Source organism: Xyrauchen texanus, chromosome 16 (genome assembly GCF_025860055.1).
Source record: "Xyrauchen texanus isolate HMW12.3.18 chromosome 16, RBS_HiC_50CHRs, whole genome shotgun sequence".
Taxonomy (NCBI): Eukaryota; Metazoa; Chordata; class Actinopteri; order Cypriniformes; family Catostomidae; genus Xyrauchen; species Xyrauchen texanus.
In genome coordinates this window covers 42,879,846-42,894,842 of record NC_068291.1, presented here as the reverse complement: position 1 = coordinate 42,894,842, position 14,997 = coordinate 42,879,846, and the positions used below count along the sequence as shown (strand labels likewise).

The window sequence follows — 14,997 nt, the reverse complement described above, 5'->3', positions numbered from 1 at the left end:
TATTTAAATCGCGATTAATTGCAGATTTTGAAAACGCTGAAATATGACTTCATACTTTTCCAGTCAAAATGCATTTAATTCCTTCCAAGACAACAAAACAATATGAAATAATTATGTATTTAGACAGAGCATTTCACTGTATAAAGATAAATACTAAAATAGCACCAATTCAAGTAGCATTAAACATTTCCCAACGTCTATGTGAGAGGCTAACTGAAATATCTCGTTCATGTAGTTTAAGTTTTCAATGCAATGGGCATTAAATCTCTTAAACCCTCATCCTTCACAATATTGATCATGATATCCACTTTGCTACAGCAATCGTGAAGCTGCGTTGACATGATTCACAACAAAAGCGCTTGTAGAGAACGTCTTGTTTTGCTTTTAGTGCTGGCATGCCGGCAACATTCACATAACGATACTTTGTCCAGATTGTAAAGACCGAAGCAACGTTACGTGACACCAGGGAAATGCTGATGTTTCACTCCAACGGGTCGTCTGAACCCAGCTTAACACAAGTCCCAAAGGTGGTGGTGTAGTGGTCCAAGCACATAACTGGCAATCTGGTAATCAGAAGGACGCTGGTTCGAGCCCCACAGCCACCACCATTTTGTCCTTGAGTAAGGCACTTAACTCCAGGTTTCTCCGGGGGGCTTGTCCCTGTAATAAGTGCACTGTAAGTCGCTTTGGATAAAAGCGTCTGCCAAATGCATAAATGTAAATGTCCCATCTGCGTTTGTTTTGTACAAGAAAAATTATGGTTAAAGGTGCGTACACACTGCGCGCGACAGTGACTCCATACCATTCATTTTCAATGAGAGCACAGCGACTTCCGGCGACACAAGCTGTCGCGACCGTTGGCGCTAGATGTGGGCGTGTCCAGTGACGCAACAAAGTTGAGACAAGTTGAACTTTATTCAAATGAAGAGCGACTAACGGAAGCGACAGCCAATAGGAGACTCTCAGCTCCTGCAGTAACGGAAAGATGGATGAAAGGCTAATTCTTGCTGTTAACAATTTTCCAGTGCTCTATGATATGTCTCTTCCCACGTACAAGGACATTAAGAAAAATACTGCGTGGAAAGGTGTATCTGAGATTGCGGGGATTTTATGGACCCAGACAGACCGGCGTTTGCGTTTTCGCCGCAGATAAACAGCCGCTATGGCAAACAGCACGCCTTGTTTCTCATTCATCTTTGATATAAAGCATTTTATGTACTGATTCCATTTATATTTAGACTTTTCACTCCAAAATGTTTGTTTTTAGCAGCAATAAAAGCGATTCGCTGTCAACAGCAATGGAATGACATACGTGAATATCATTTATAAACGTTACTAGGCAACCCAGTAGTGGGAACGCCCACTAGCGACTTCACCGCCAGCCACTAGCGACCTGCAGCGACAAAGTCGCTGACATTGTGTACGCAGCTTAAGATGTCCAATCTCAATCACTTGATCAGTGACATAGAATCGCTGTTTTTTTGTGTGTGTGGCGAGTGACGCCAGACACAGCGCAAAAGTTTCTAGTGAAAAGCAACGAGTGTTTAGCACTCACACGGAGCTCAATAAAAATGTCAGAATCTAATGTGGAAATACAGCAATAATCGCCAATGTGAAAAATGAAAACGTTAAAGATTGTAAATGAATCACACGTGTAAATGCTTCGATTTCGATAGCTCTAGTTACGACATTGCGTGTTTAACAACATGTACATTGCGACTCTTTCACCACAGAAAATGACAATTCTTTCATTATTTATTATCTCTCATGTCATCCCAAACCAGTATGACTTTCTTTCTCCTGTGGAAAACCAAATGAGATGTTAGGCAGAATCATCCTTTCCACTCCATGAAAGTGAATGGTGACTGAGGCTAACACTTGATGACATCAGACATATAGTGGAATCAGTGACATCAGTTATTTGGCGACATATCGATGACAAAACTGATATTTTTTCCTTTCACAAAGTGCACGATAAAATCATGCAAAATGGCACCAGAAGCAAGAATCAGGAGAGTCAATAGTGTTAATTTGGATTAAAGTGGACGATTATTCAACTGCACAATTTGCAGGAATGACAGGTGGATTTCTCCAGGACATGACTCGAAAAGTTGGCATGTCTGCAATGCAGAAAACCTCCAGCCATCATGACTCAAGGAAACCTAAAAAGGGCTCAATTCAGCTCACACATTCAAACACAACTCTGATCACACACATTGAAGCGGTCGACACAAAAGTATTTATATCGGCCTGTGTTTTGTTTAAAGTCAGATGGGCTAATGGTTGCCATCTGCTGGTGAGAGCCAGTGGAAGTAAAGCATGTATTTACACAATATAAATCTCCACGGCGACAGCCAACAGCACATTAAATTACAGGTCTGCTCTATCTACAGCCCGACATCTGACTGTCAGGGCTGGAGGGAACCAGGGTGTGTTTGTTATGGCGGAGGGTTCCTGTTGCTAGCCGATTGGGAGGCCAGAACTTCTGGAACGTTCTTTGAGGCCTTGGCAAGTGGCGGCCTTTGAAAAGCAAAGTTGAACTCAGTAACGTTGTTTTTTTTGTGTGCGCGAGTTTGACAGTGACAAAAATGTTCTAGCGTATAACTTGTTTACGTTCCCATGGTTGCTCCGTGACATCAGATGTTTATGTTGGAAAGTCGCAGAGAGACTTTGACAGCTTTACAGCAGAAGCACTTGTCAAAGTGCACAAAGCATTTTGCCCTTCAAGTATGTGCTGGTGATGCGCGCCGATGCGTTGCAAATATCCTCACTTGAAAGCAGCAATCTGAGGTATGAATCACGTACTCTGTCATGCACTATTATGTTGGCTATGGCACATCTGCACTAAATGAGCATGTTAGAAGGCACTGAAAATGCTGGTTGCAATCAAGCTTTTTTCAGCATAATACATCTTTTAAATTTGAAATGATCACATTGCAAAGCCATATGTAGAAGAATAAGCCATGAAACCATTGACCTAGCTTGCGATAAACATGATTAGCCTTCAGGAGGCATGAAACGGGATTAAAAGGTAGTAAAAGTCTGAGAATCTGAATCTAAACATGGAAATAAAGTTTTAGGATTGTAATAAAAAATACATTGAGTATGTTTAAAATTGTAGTATTCTGAAAGGTTCTACCTTTGAGGTAGTAGTAGTATCTGGAAATAAAAAAATGCTATTTTTATTGCATTTATTTACTACCCTCGGCACACTTATAACTAATTATGAGATCCACAACAAATCAAGGATGCATTTAATACAATTTTTGCAAAAGATACGTTTACACAGACTTTAAAGAGGCATAAATGCAATCCAATAATTTGTCCTACTGAACTCCACATTAACAATTCTTGACAAATGACATGCTAACAGTTATATAACTCCACTGATAACAACAAAACACGAAACGTGTAGGCCTATCTTTAACAACAACACTGTTATATGAACAATCATCAGTAACTGCACTCCCTGATTTAAGTGTCAGGAGCCTTAAACATTAACAAAACAATTAAATATAACACTGGTTTATCTCAAGCTGGACCCGATGGAACTCATTCACTAAAATGAACTGGCTCATAAAGGCCCCATCATATTCGAGGCAAAGTGCTTCTTGCGAAACAAAAAACAGCTGTTCGAAACAGCTGAGCAACGGTATACTGTTTGCAAACATTCAGACACTGGCCACACCGCTGTGGGAGGCATTTAGATGCACATTTAAATACGAGAACACACAAGACCATGTAAAACATTAACTAACATTACATAATATGTGTTATCGGTGACTTCATGCCTCATTCTATGAGTAGAATTCACATGAGATGAGTAAATTAAGCTGTTTTATCCACTCAATGTTGATTTAAAGTAATATATGCAGTAGCTAACGTGTAATTTGTTATGTTTACATTCTGCATTAATGGCACTAACACGCTGTATGTGGCCATAATACTCACTGGTTACACTGTTATTGTAATTTATGATGAAACTGGTACTACTGCAAAGATGGGTGTATAAAAGAGTGTTAATGGGAAGAATACAGACAAAAGAATGATAACTGGGCAGATGTGTGAACGGCTTTCAGATGCAGACAGCACATGAGTGAAGCAGCATATCAAACAACAGAGTAAATGGGCACTGTAGAGCGGAGGGGGGGCCGGGCCGGGCTGGAACAACACACGCCCTGTCCCGAATCAGCCTTATGGGGCGTGCGAGGGATAAAGGCAGCCGGTGACGACGGTTTGAGAGAGAGAGAATTACAGGCAGCTGCTCTGTGCATTTACGTTTGTGTGTTTTTCGTTTATTTCTTTATTGTACGATCATTTATATTGTCAAGCCGGTTCTCGCCTCCTTTCCCTTAACCCCCTTAGATTGGTGCCGAAACCAGGGAAGGAGGAGGGATGCCTGTTGGAGTCCTCGACACTCCCGTCCACCTCATTATGAATCAGACTACATTGGTCACGCTGTGAGTTTCGTGTGATAACATGATCATCAGGTTTTGTTCATGCCAGCTTGAGTGCAAGCTCTCGTTGAAGGGCGTGTATTTGGCTGAATGAAAAAAATACAGCATTATATATATATATAAAAGGGAAATAAAAGCATTCAATGGTCTCAGACTTTTTGACTCAACTAGGTCATAGAAAAAAAGTCTTGCTGAATATAAAAAGCAATGATCCTAACGTTTCGAAGCACGCATAGAAAGGTTGCACGCAGACAAGTTCAGTGGCACATCAAAGAGAAGTGACTCTGAATAACTTCAGCTGAATGGGGGTGTTGTTAAAGGAGCAAACAGGCATTTTTGACTCATGCACAGGGTGGTTTTTGAGGATTTATGCGTAAGAATAGTCAAATGACACAGTAAGAGCTCATCACATGGAATGTGTCACTGTGGTTAGGGAATTTCCTCTGTAATTACCTGCAAAATCTCTCTGCACCTGGAGACGATGCAGAACAAACCCACGGCTCTGCTGCGACCGCTGGAATGTAAACACGCATCATGACTGCTTCCTCTACCAGCTTCAAGTGCCAGAAATGTTAGACCATACTTAGAGAGATCAATACAAACCGTACAGTCAATACAGTCAATAGCAAATCAATTGTAGTGGTTGTGAATACAGTTTAAAGAATAGTGCAGAAGTTCTTGAGCATCTCTTGTCTCTAGTTGACCGCATAACTCTGAAATAGTCAAGTGTATAAAAAAAGACCTTATAGGTTTGTCAAACTACATTTATTCTGTTGCCATGGCTGGAGGATAACCTTACAACGGCTGGTGCTGAGTGCAGGCATATGGCATGCTATAGTGTAAATATACAGTAAAGACAAAATCATTCCGTATTCTGCATGTCCAGAAAGTATAGAATTGCAAGACAGCTCTATGAAAATGACAGAATTTCTCCATTGCTTGCATCTGCGCATGAGTCAATGATTGTATTTAAGCAGTGCAGGAGCCGTTGTCAGAGCACGCTGTAATGCATCGTGAGACAGGAGTTTCCACACTCGCTGGCGCATGCAAAGTTTATACACTTGGGTAATGAAAACAAACAATTAAACGAGCATGAGTCTAATACCCTCACAGACAAGAACCTATTTTCTAGTGCTGGCTTTGCGAGCACTATTCAGAGTTTAATGTTTGCACGCATATAAATTAACATGTTGCCTCCTGAAGTAAATAAAAATACCAGCAATTGGCCACTGCCACTGCAGCACGGCAATTCTGGGCCTATGATTTCCTTGCGTTGTGGTCAGGCCCCTGCGGTGCAAATGCAGTCCAGATGAGTTCCTGGTTCACGGTTATGGGCTAAATGATAGACTTAGAGACAAATTCCCTCCATCAAACTCCTTCGCCTGAAATCAAGGCCTTCTGGAGCATGTGCAGCCATGGGTCACAAGCATGTTGGGTCAAGGGGGGTTCCTTGTAGACCTCCAATCAGATGGCAAAACAACAAAGGGGGACCCACCGGTCAGACAAAGTGAGGTTCGAACACCCTAAAAGGTCAATATGCACCCCCCCAAAGACCATATCCTAGATAAGAGTAAAGAAGCCATGAAAGATAACCAAGGAATCCAAATGCACATGCTATAATTTACATCAGTGGTTCTCAGCTGGTGGGTCGCAAACCAAAAATGGTTACTAAATACACATTATACAATGCAACTACTGTATATAATTGTGCATAGTTATATAAGGCATGTCAAAGTGCTCAATCAAACTCTACAGTATTTTGGCAAAAATTCATCCATCTACTTGGTAACGGCACTAAAACTACAGACCAGGGAAAAAATTATATTCACCATATATGTCATGTTAATAAACAACTTTGGACATCAAGTGGTCACCCAACCCATTCAGAAATCTGATGTATGATCACATATGAACATATATATATAAAATTATAGTTCATGTATTTGAGCATATATGTACTTATGTAAATCCCAAACAAGTAGCATATATGAAAATGGCCATTTTTGGTGTATGTGTTGCATATACGTACAAGTGACCTTTTACGCAAGTGAAAACCATTTATGAGCATACAGTATATTTTATATATGCGTTTTGCATGTTTTGCCATATGCATGAAATTATATTTCATATATTTGTGCATATACAGGATGTAGCTTATGTATTCAAAGTCCCCTAGTATTTGGGGAAATATATGTTACATATGTGAAAATTGCTATTTTGTAGTGTATGTTGCATTTATGTACAAGTATATGACTTTTTAAACAAGTGAAAACCATATATTTGAGTGGTGGTGGCGTAGTGGGCTAATGCACACAACTGTTAATCAGAAGGTCGCTGGTTTGATCCCCACAGCCACCACCATTGTGTCCTTGAGTAAGACACTCCGGGGGGATTGTCCCTGTAATAAGTGCACTGTAAGTCACTTTGGATAAAAGCATCTGCCAAATGCATAAATGTAAATGTAAATAAAATATATATGAACACAAATTTCACATATCTTGTTATACATCATATTTCTGTATGGTTTATCACCGTACCAAATTTGATTATCATACAAATATACACCAAATATGCACCATAAAAAAATTGGGTTCAGCACAAACTATGTTAACCCACATTTAATGTAGTTTTTGTCATATTGCGTAGCTTAGTTCATGATTTGAGAATACCGACATTTTTTACAACCTGTCTATGTTGACATCTGTCTAGTTTGGCAAACTTCTACCAAGTGACAGATGAGTTTGTGCCAAAATGCTGAAGAATTTTATTGGACACGTGGCCTTTGACGTCAGCGTATAGGAAGCGTTTTCACCTTTTTAATACTAATTAGTTGGTAAGCCCATTTATTTTGCTATTCCAACCATGCACGGTTAGTTGTGTTTTATTATTTGCATTCAAGACTGGTTTCCCTGCTGTCCGTGACCCTTTCAGAACAGACCTGCAACCCATTTTTAGAGTGTGACAGACCAGTTAAGAAGCACTTAGAAAGTAAATAAACAGAAAACGTTAGCATTATTGACACCGTTCGATGTTATAACGTGGCATGACACACGTCAAAGCAATATTTCCCTGTACACTTGGCTGTGAACCACATGACAACACATAATTGTCTGTGCCATCAGGAAGGATGATTCTCTGCGCTGCAGCTGCAACGATCTTGTCCTCTTATCTCGGTAATAAACGTAATCTCAACACCAATTATGAATCATAAAGATCATCGTCTTGGCCACCTTATCTCTGGAATGCCACAGGAATCCAGGACATCATAACGTTTACATGTTGCCAAGAGAGTCAAACTCTCTGCAGTACACGTTTCAAGATCACTTAAATTGTTTTATGCGGAGTTGAAAGACATGTCATCTCCACGACTGCATAAAAAGAAAATGGTGCTCTCCAGTAACCATCTTGATAGGTAGGGTGTGCCTCCACGAACATCTGTAAACCATACATGTTCATTTGTAGAAGTGTCCATATGCCCTATAGTGCAGCAGTAAGACACCATAATGTTAGCAAAGGCTTAATGAACAAACTGTCCATTTTCAGATGGTACATCAAGGCGTTGGTACCAGCGGCGCACAGCACATTACATTTTAAGAAAACCTGTCAATATAGAACAAGCTGTACTTCCAACAGTCTTGGTTTACGATCCGTAGGAAAGCCAAGTTGTGATTCCTTTGACGCATGTTTAACCTCAAGACAAGCCAATAAAAGTTGGATTTTTTTCACCGAACAATATTCCTTCTAGGTCTAACGTGGAAAATTATTCACCCAGGGTAAGTAGATGTTGCAAAAGTGCACATTTAAGGTACTTTGGATACATGATCTAAATTTCCTGTTTGGTGTACAGTTAGTGGTGTTTGTCAAGTCAAGCATCACTCAGTATTGCTCATACCTAGGTTAGGGACTTGAACAAACTAAGAAACCCAAGAATTAAACTTTGCTGTGTAACAAGCACTGAACTGATTGTGCTACAGGCATGAATGATACCTCAAATCAAGCAGATGAAAACATGAAACAGGGATGTGAAAAAGGTTAGAAAGTTATAGCAAGTGTTCTATATATATTTAGTTTATTTGTTGCATTTAAAGCTTTTAAAGTGGTTAAAGCTACACTATGTAACTTTTGGCCCTCTAGTGGTTAAAAACAAAACTGCATGCGTTTGCAGAAGAACATTGTTTTGGTAATGACGCAAGTTGTTGGGCCTGGGTAGTGCAGCTGACTACCACCCCTGGATTCGCAAGTTTGAATCCAGTGTGTGCCAAGTGACTCCAGCCAGGTCTCCTTAGCAACCAAATTGGCCTGGTTGCTTGGGAGGGTAGTCACATGGGGTAACATCCTCATGGTCACGATGAGTGGTTCCCTTTCTCAATGGGGCCCGTGGTAAGTTGTGCACGGAGCGCAAAGAGTAGCATGAGTCTCCACATGCTGCGAGTCTCTGCGGTGTCTTGCACAATGAGTCACGTGGACGCAACTGAGACTTGTCCTTCGCCACCTGGATTGAGGTGAGAAACCACGCTACCACGAGGACCTACTAAGTAGTGGGAATTGGCCATTCCAAGCAACCACTCAGAACGCCTTATAAACACCCTAGTAACCACTCAAAACACCCTAGCAACAGAAATACTTTTTTGCACCGGTAAGCACCACTTCACAAATGTGAAAATGTAGTTTTAGCTATACATTTTTTTTTTATAAACTGTAAGTTTATCTTAGCCTAGCATGTGTAACCTACCCAAGTAAATGTAAACATACGGTTCAAATTCAATTTTGTTTTCAATTATCAATATTCTTTTTACTTATCGACATCTGACTGCAAATATGTTTTTTTTGGACTGACCTGCTATTCTGAATGAGAAATCATAGTTAGCTACTAAGCTAACAAAATGCTTTTGCTTGTTAAAAAGTTTCCATGCTATATTTGTCTAGCAGCACAAACATTTCGTATCCCGCCCTCTATTTTGGGCTATTTAACAACATGACAGTCCCCACTTCTTAAATAACATCCCTCTAATAAACTAGCTCTTGACTGCTGAGTGCCATGTTGTGAATGACTCTTAATTAGCTTGACTCAATAAGCTCACGTCAATCTAAAGGTGCAGGAAGTCCTCTTTACACAACCAAAGCATGAGGAATTGTGTGATCAAAACACAATAGTCAATGTCTTGAGGCAATAGGTAGATTTCAAGGGCTCATGTACTATAAACTCAAACCGGCTAATTTCCTGAGCACTAAAATGTCAACTACCGGTCATATTGTGTTTAAATGCATTCACATTTACAGTGGCTTTACGAAGACGAACTCGCAAACTCTGGCTCCAACTGCATTGCAGCATGTTTTTGGATTGTTCATTTCAGTCACTTGCTTTGCCAATACAGTTTATTCCAATGTTAACCCTCCAAAGCTCTGCGATAATGTGATGCATTTAATGCATTACTGCATGTAGGCCTAATGCATTTCCACCCTCAATCTAGACCTTGCAGTGTGGCTCTTGCATGTTGCATTTTAACTTTTTAAATGATAGTTACAATACAGTGTACCTATCATTAATGATGCATTTTACATTTATATAGGGCAATTTTCTTTAACTATGCATTAAAATTATATTACCAGCTATAAACCAGTAGTCCTCAACTGGTGGATCATGACCAAAAAAACAGAACTGCTACTCATTGATTTCCGAAAGAATATTCCTGACTATAAAACAATCACTCAACAAGTGGGTCGTGACCCAAAGACATGCAGCAAATTTGATCCGATAGGTCACGGACAGCAGGGAAAAACGGTGTTAAATGCACAAAATGCAACTAAACATTTAGTCGTGCAAGGTGAAAACTAAACTTTTCAACTTTCATATATCTATTGTTGTTAATGTCAAATGAGGTGCATCTTATTGAACTGTTATTTTAGCTCAATTCACGTGACACTTGACAGAAGTTAGCGAAATTAAGCAGATGCCAACATGGACAGGCTGCGCACCATCCAAGCAATTTTACATCGGTTTGTACCATTTTGGTAAACTCATCCTAGAACACCAGGAGCAAAACTATGCAAGGTAAAAGAAAATTTGCCTAGGACTACATGAAACAGGTTACGTTTGCACAGTGTTTGATCACCAAAACTGTGCAAAAACGTCCAATGTAAGATCACAAAACCAGTTAAGAACCACTATAAACGATTCACTAGAAGAGTTCATGGAAATAAATACAGGCAGGTACCAGCCTGAACGTGTGAAAATGATGAGACTGTGGTGATATTTTCTGCTAAATTCAATCATGTACGACACATAACGAGGCAGTTTCAAGGTGAAATGTCCACTGTTTGGCGATAAAAGTTAAGGTTAATGCTCTATCGAGTTTTAAATCAACGAAACCTCCTTACCCTAAACGATAGTCAGAAAAAGCAAAGGTTATTTTGTGGTGCTTCCATGACACTTTGAGCGCATGTGTGGACTCGCGTGCTCTTCAGGACTCGTACAACGGACCTTTGCATCGCAAGTGAACCGCTCCATCAGTTGAGCTAACACACAATGTAATCATACTCAGACAAGCATGTAAATGATGTTCATTACGTAATGCCAAAGTTAAAACGAGTCATGCGTTATAGTAAAAGTGTTTAGATGTCATAAGATAGCGTCGTGTGATGAACAGGGTTTAAAGTACGTGTGATCTGTCATTTTACCAGTGATTGTGTGATTGTTGATGTAGTGCCCTCTAGTGTTCATTTCAACATACAAAGAGCCACATAAAAAATATTTTGCAATCGTGTAGGTATAATAACGTGATTCTGTGAGCCCAGGTACTAAATGAAACGTACATCAGAAAAAACGTGTAACTGATTAAAATATTTATTTTCCCAATAGTGAACATAAATATATCTTTATATACTTCTCCAAAATATGTGTTTTACTTTATTATAAATAAAGTGTAGTACTGGGAAAAATAAAGTGTCTTTAAAGTCTGTGCGTTCCAGGCCCAGGCGTCAACGGCATCCGCAACCCTCCACGACCATGTCCTGGTAGTTTTTTAAGATCACTCGCTCATATTCGTCTAGATAGAGCAGAGAAACCGGACTCAAGTCCGTGGGAACGCAGCACGCCTTGGGAATGTTGTTGTTCACGGAGTTGACCAGTGTCTGTACAATAGCGTGGTTGGTGGAGTTCAAATGGTCCGCCAGAGGAAACGGGCACTCGCCCTGGCAGTAAAACGCATGGTAACCCGGTGGCGCGACTATCCAATCGTTCCACTTGACATCGCTAAAGTCCACATAGAGTGAGTGTCTTCTACAATTCGCTTTGTGCTTCTTCCGCTGTTTGTTTGTCCGTACTTGCCGTTTCTCGCGAGAGTGCAGCACGTTGCCCTTTCCATCATGGCTGTAGGTCACCAAAAGCGGCCTCATTTGAGGCCAGGTGTCCTCCCTGTCGTGCAGGGATCTACTGACACGAACGTGTCTTTTGTAGTCCTCTTCTGTGCTCTCTGGGTGAACTATTTCCACCACAAAGCCCGTGGTTAGGGTGTCTGTCCGCGGTCCACCGCATGACAGCAGGGCTCACGTCAAAACTCTCCCATTTACTCAAGCTGTGCTGAACCAACCTCGTGTCGAGGAGTCTCGTGATTGGTTCTTTGAAGGAACCGGAAGGTTTGATGATCTCGTGAATATTAATGCGGTGGTATCCCGTGCTCCCGTTGCTAAAAGAACTCATAACCTGCTCTCTGAAAATCCGGAGCTCTGCCGATGTAACGAACTCCTCGCCGGGGATGGAGCTCAGGTTGAAGACGAACCGTTGCGTCGTCTTTCCGCTCAAACTGGACAGATCCTCAGTGAATTCTGGAAGAGATTAGAATGAACAATTTGGGTTTTAAGAAACTCAAAAGTTCCAAATCATATATGAAGGAAGTTTATGGGAAACTTGGCTGATCTGAATCAATGCCAGTTCATTGTACTTTGTCAAACTTCTTGTTTACATCCATTGACAGGATGCGAGTTATACTGACCTCTTACTGGACAAATTGATTTAAAACTCACACAAATGTTAAGTAATCACTCATAACGTGACACAATGAGCATTCCTAGTTCAATTTTGACTGATGGCGAATCTTATTCAAGTCTGCTATATGTTTGTAGAGCATGGTGATTGTAATGCCAAGATTTGGGTTCAATTCACAGGGTATACATGGACTGATGAAATCGTTGATTGCACTTTAAGCTCCTATAGAAAAAGATGTCTGTACTTTAGATTTACATTTAAGCATTTGGCAGTCATGCCTCTTGAATATTATGTGTTGGTGAGTCTGTTCAGAAATTCATCTGGGTCATTTTTTGTAAACAAACTGTCTTTTAAAACACCATTGAAATATTTTGTCCTAACAAAATGTAAATGACAAAATGTAAAATGCTCAAAACTGCAGCTTAAATGACCTATCAAACGCCTAAATGCAAAAATAACACATCAACCATGCAATGTGTCTATACCAAAATGTACAACTGCTTTAAGTGGAATTTGTGCATTTTATTTGTGCTTTGTACCTCTCTTATTATAAGACAAAAATGCACCTGTAACTATTGAAATTATTGAAAAAAAAAAAAAACAATTTCTACTTTTTATTTGTATTGAAATGTAAATACAAATAAAAAGTAAAAAAAATAAAAAATTATTATATATATAATATTTTTGGGGTATTGAATGTTCAGGAGTTACAGATGCATTTTTGTCATATATAAAACACACACACACACACACACACACACACACACACACACACACTTGTATTAATTATAATAAAATTATTTAAAAATTCTGTTATTTATAAAAAAACATATTTTCTATATATTTTTTCTCATTTTATTAATATATATATATTTTTTTCTCATTTTATTAATATATATTATATATATTTTTTTCTCATTGTATATTATTTTTTTCTCATTGTATATATATATATATATATATATATATATATATATATATATATATATATATATAAATAATACAACCATGCAATAAAAAATAAAATTATATATTTTTATTATTGTACCAATTTAAATCTAATTATACAAGTAACGAATATAATCAATTATAAAAATGTAAAAATACAATAAAAATATTATTATAATATGCATTATAATATATAGATAATTTTCATTTATACAATTATGAAATAGAATTATTAATAATTAATTTCATATATAAATAACTTGCACTAAAATGCAAAAAAAAAAAAGGGGGCTCTTCTACAGGGGAGTTTACACAAACTAATTTCCTCATCAAATGCTCTGCAGCTAATCTCAATTCCTGTCAGGCATGAAGGATAAAGCTGATAAGAAGGAACAAATAATTTAGACCTTGTCCTTAAGCTTGTACTAAGAGAATTCTGTAGGTAAACACTTGCTTACCATCATGGTGGAAGCTCCTTATTGTATTTGCTCGGCTGGCGGATCTTTCCGAACCTTTCCCAGTGAAACCTCTGGGTCTGTTGCCGTTATTCGGTTCCGCGTTCACCGAGTGCATCGAGTACAAGTCCATCATGTATTGAGGAACCACCGCAGACCTGTTTGGACTGGGTCTGTGCTGGAGCCCAAACATGCTCAGAAGTCGAAGTTCAAACGCATGCAGGACGTCCTGGGACAGCGAGGAGCGGCCGATCTGAGGGACGAGTCCACTGGAGCCTCCACAGAACACCTGAGTGACCATGAGAACCATGAGAGCGCAGCCGAAGGAGATCATGGTCACTCTACACCAGTCAGATCAGTGATAGAACTATATCAGATGGGCTCAGGCCAGGAGATATGACCATATTCCGTGTTTAATAGAGCCATTTGGAGAGTTCGGAGTGTCCTTGAGTCACCAAAGCCAACTTAAGAGCCGCTTTAAGGAGAAAAGCAAACCTGCGCGAAATCCATTTGGATAAGAGAGGCTCGACGAGAGAAACGCGGTCATAATACTGGATCTGTCATCTTCTCAAACATAAAGAGAACTAATAGATGTAGGCGAAAACGCGCAGATGTCCGAACCCAGACAATGGCAAGACCTCTCTTAATCTGACCTGGTAAATAAGTCAAATAAGATGTTTTAACGTATCAGAAATGGCCGGATGATGTAAAGGACAATATATAGAGGTCCTCAGCACATTTGCAGCATCTTTCATAGGTGTATAAGTGCAGGTTCTCCACATAAAGTCCCGTTAAAACGCCAAACGCAGCCGACGCGTGATTGTTGTTCCATGCATGGCACATGAAATGATCAATGAAAGCATCTGGGGACTTCTTATAAAGCTGGTCCTCTTTTATAATTCCCCGTTTGACTGTGTTTCATGGCTGCGCTTCTGTTGAAAACGGTGAGAATTTACAAATGAACGCCCGCCTCTCCTTAAACATATTCTACCGTCACTGCTGAACAAAGACCAAGCTGTCAGAAGTGTTATTTGGCTGTAACGCAGAGAAACACACCAAAAAGTCCACTTCATTCAGAAACTAAAGTTTCCTCTTGATGAAGAGCGACGCAAGTCACGGCGAGGGTTCGAGTGTCCTTTACGCGCAGTGCGCA

At 39.7% G+C, this 14,997-nt stretch overlaps 1 protein-coding gene across 1 annotated transcript; it reads right to left on the bottom strand.

Annotated features, from left to right (window-relative positions):
- Positions 1-11,309: 11,309 nt before the first annotated feature.
- bmp2a (bone morphogenetic protein 2a) lies at positions 11,310-14,997 on the bottom strand. The gene is given in 3 exon segments (XM_052146169.1): positions 11,310-11,957; positions 11,959-12,281; positions 13,848-14,997. Coding segments are annotated over 3 exon segments (1,176 nt in total). The 5' UTR covers positions 14,179-14,997; the 3' UTR covers positions 11,310-11,435.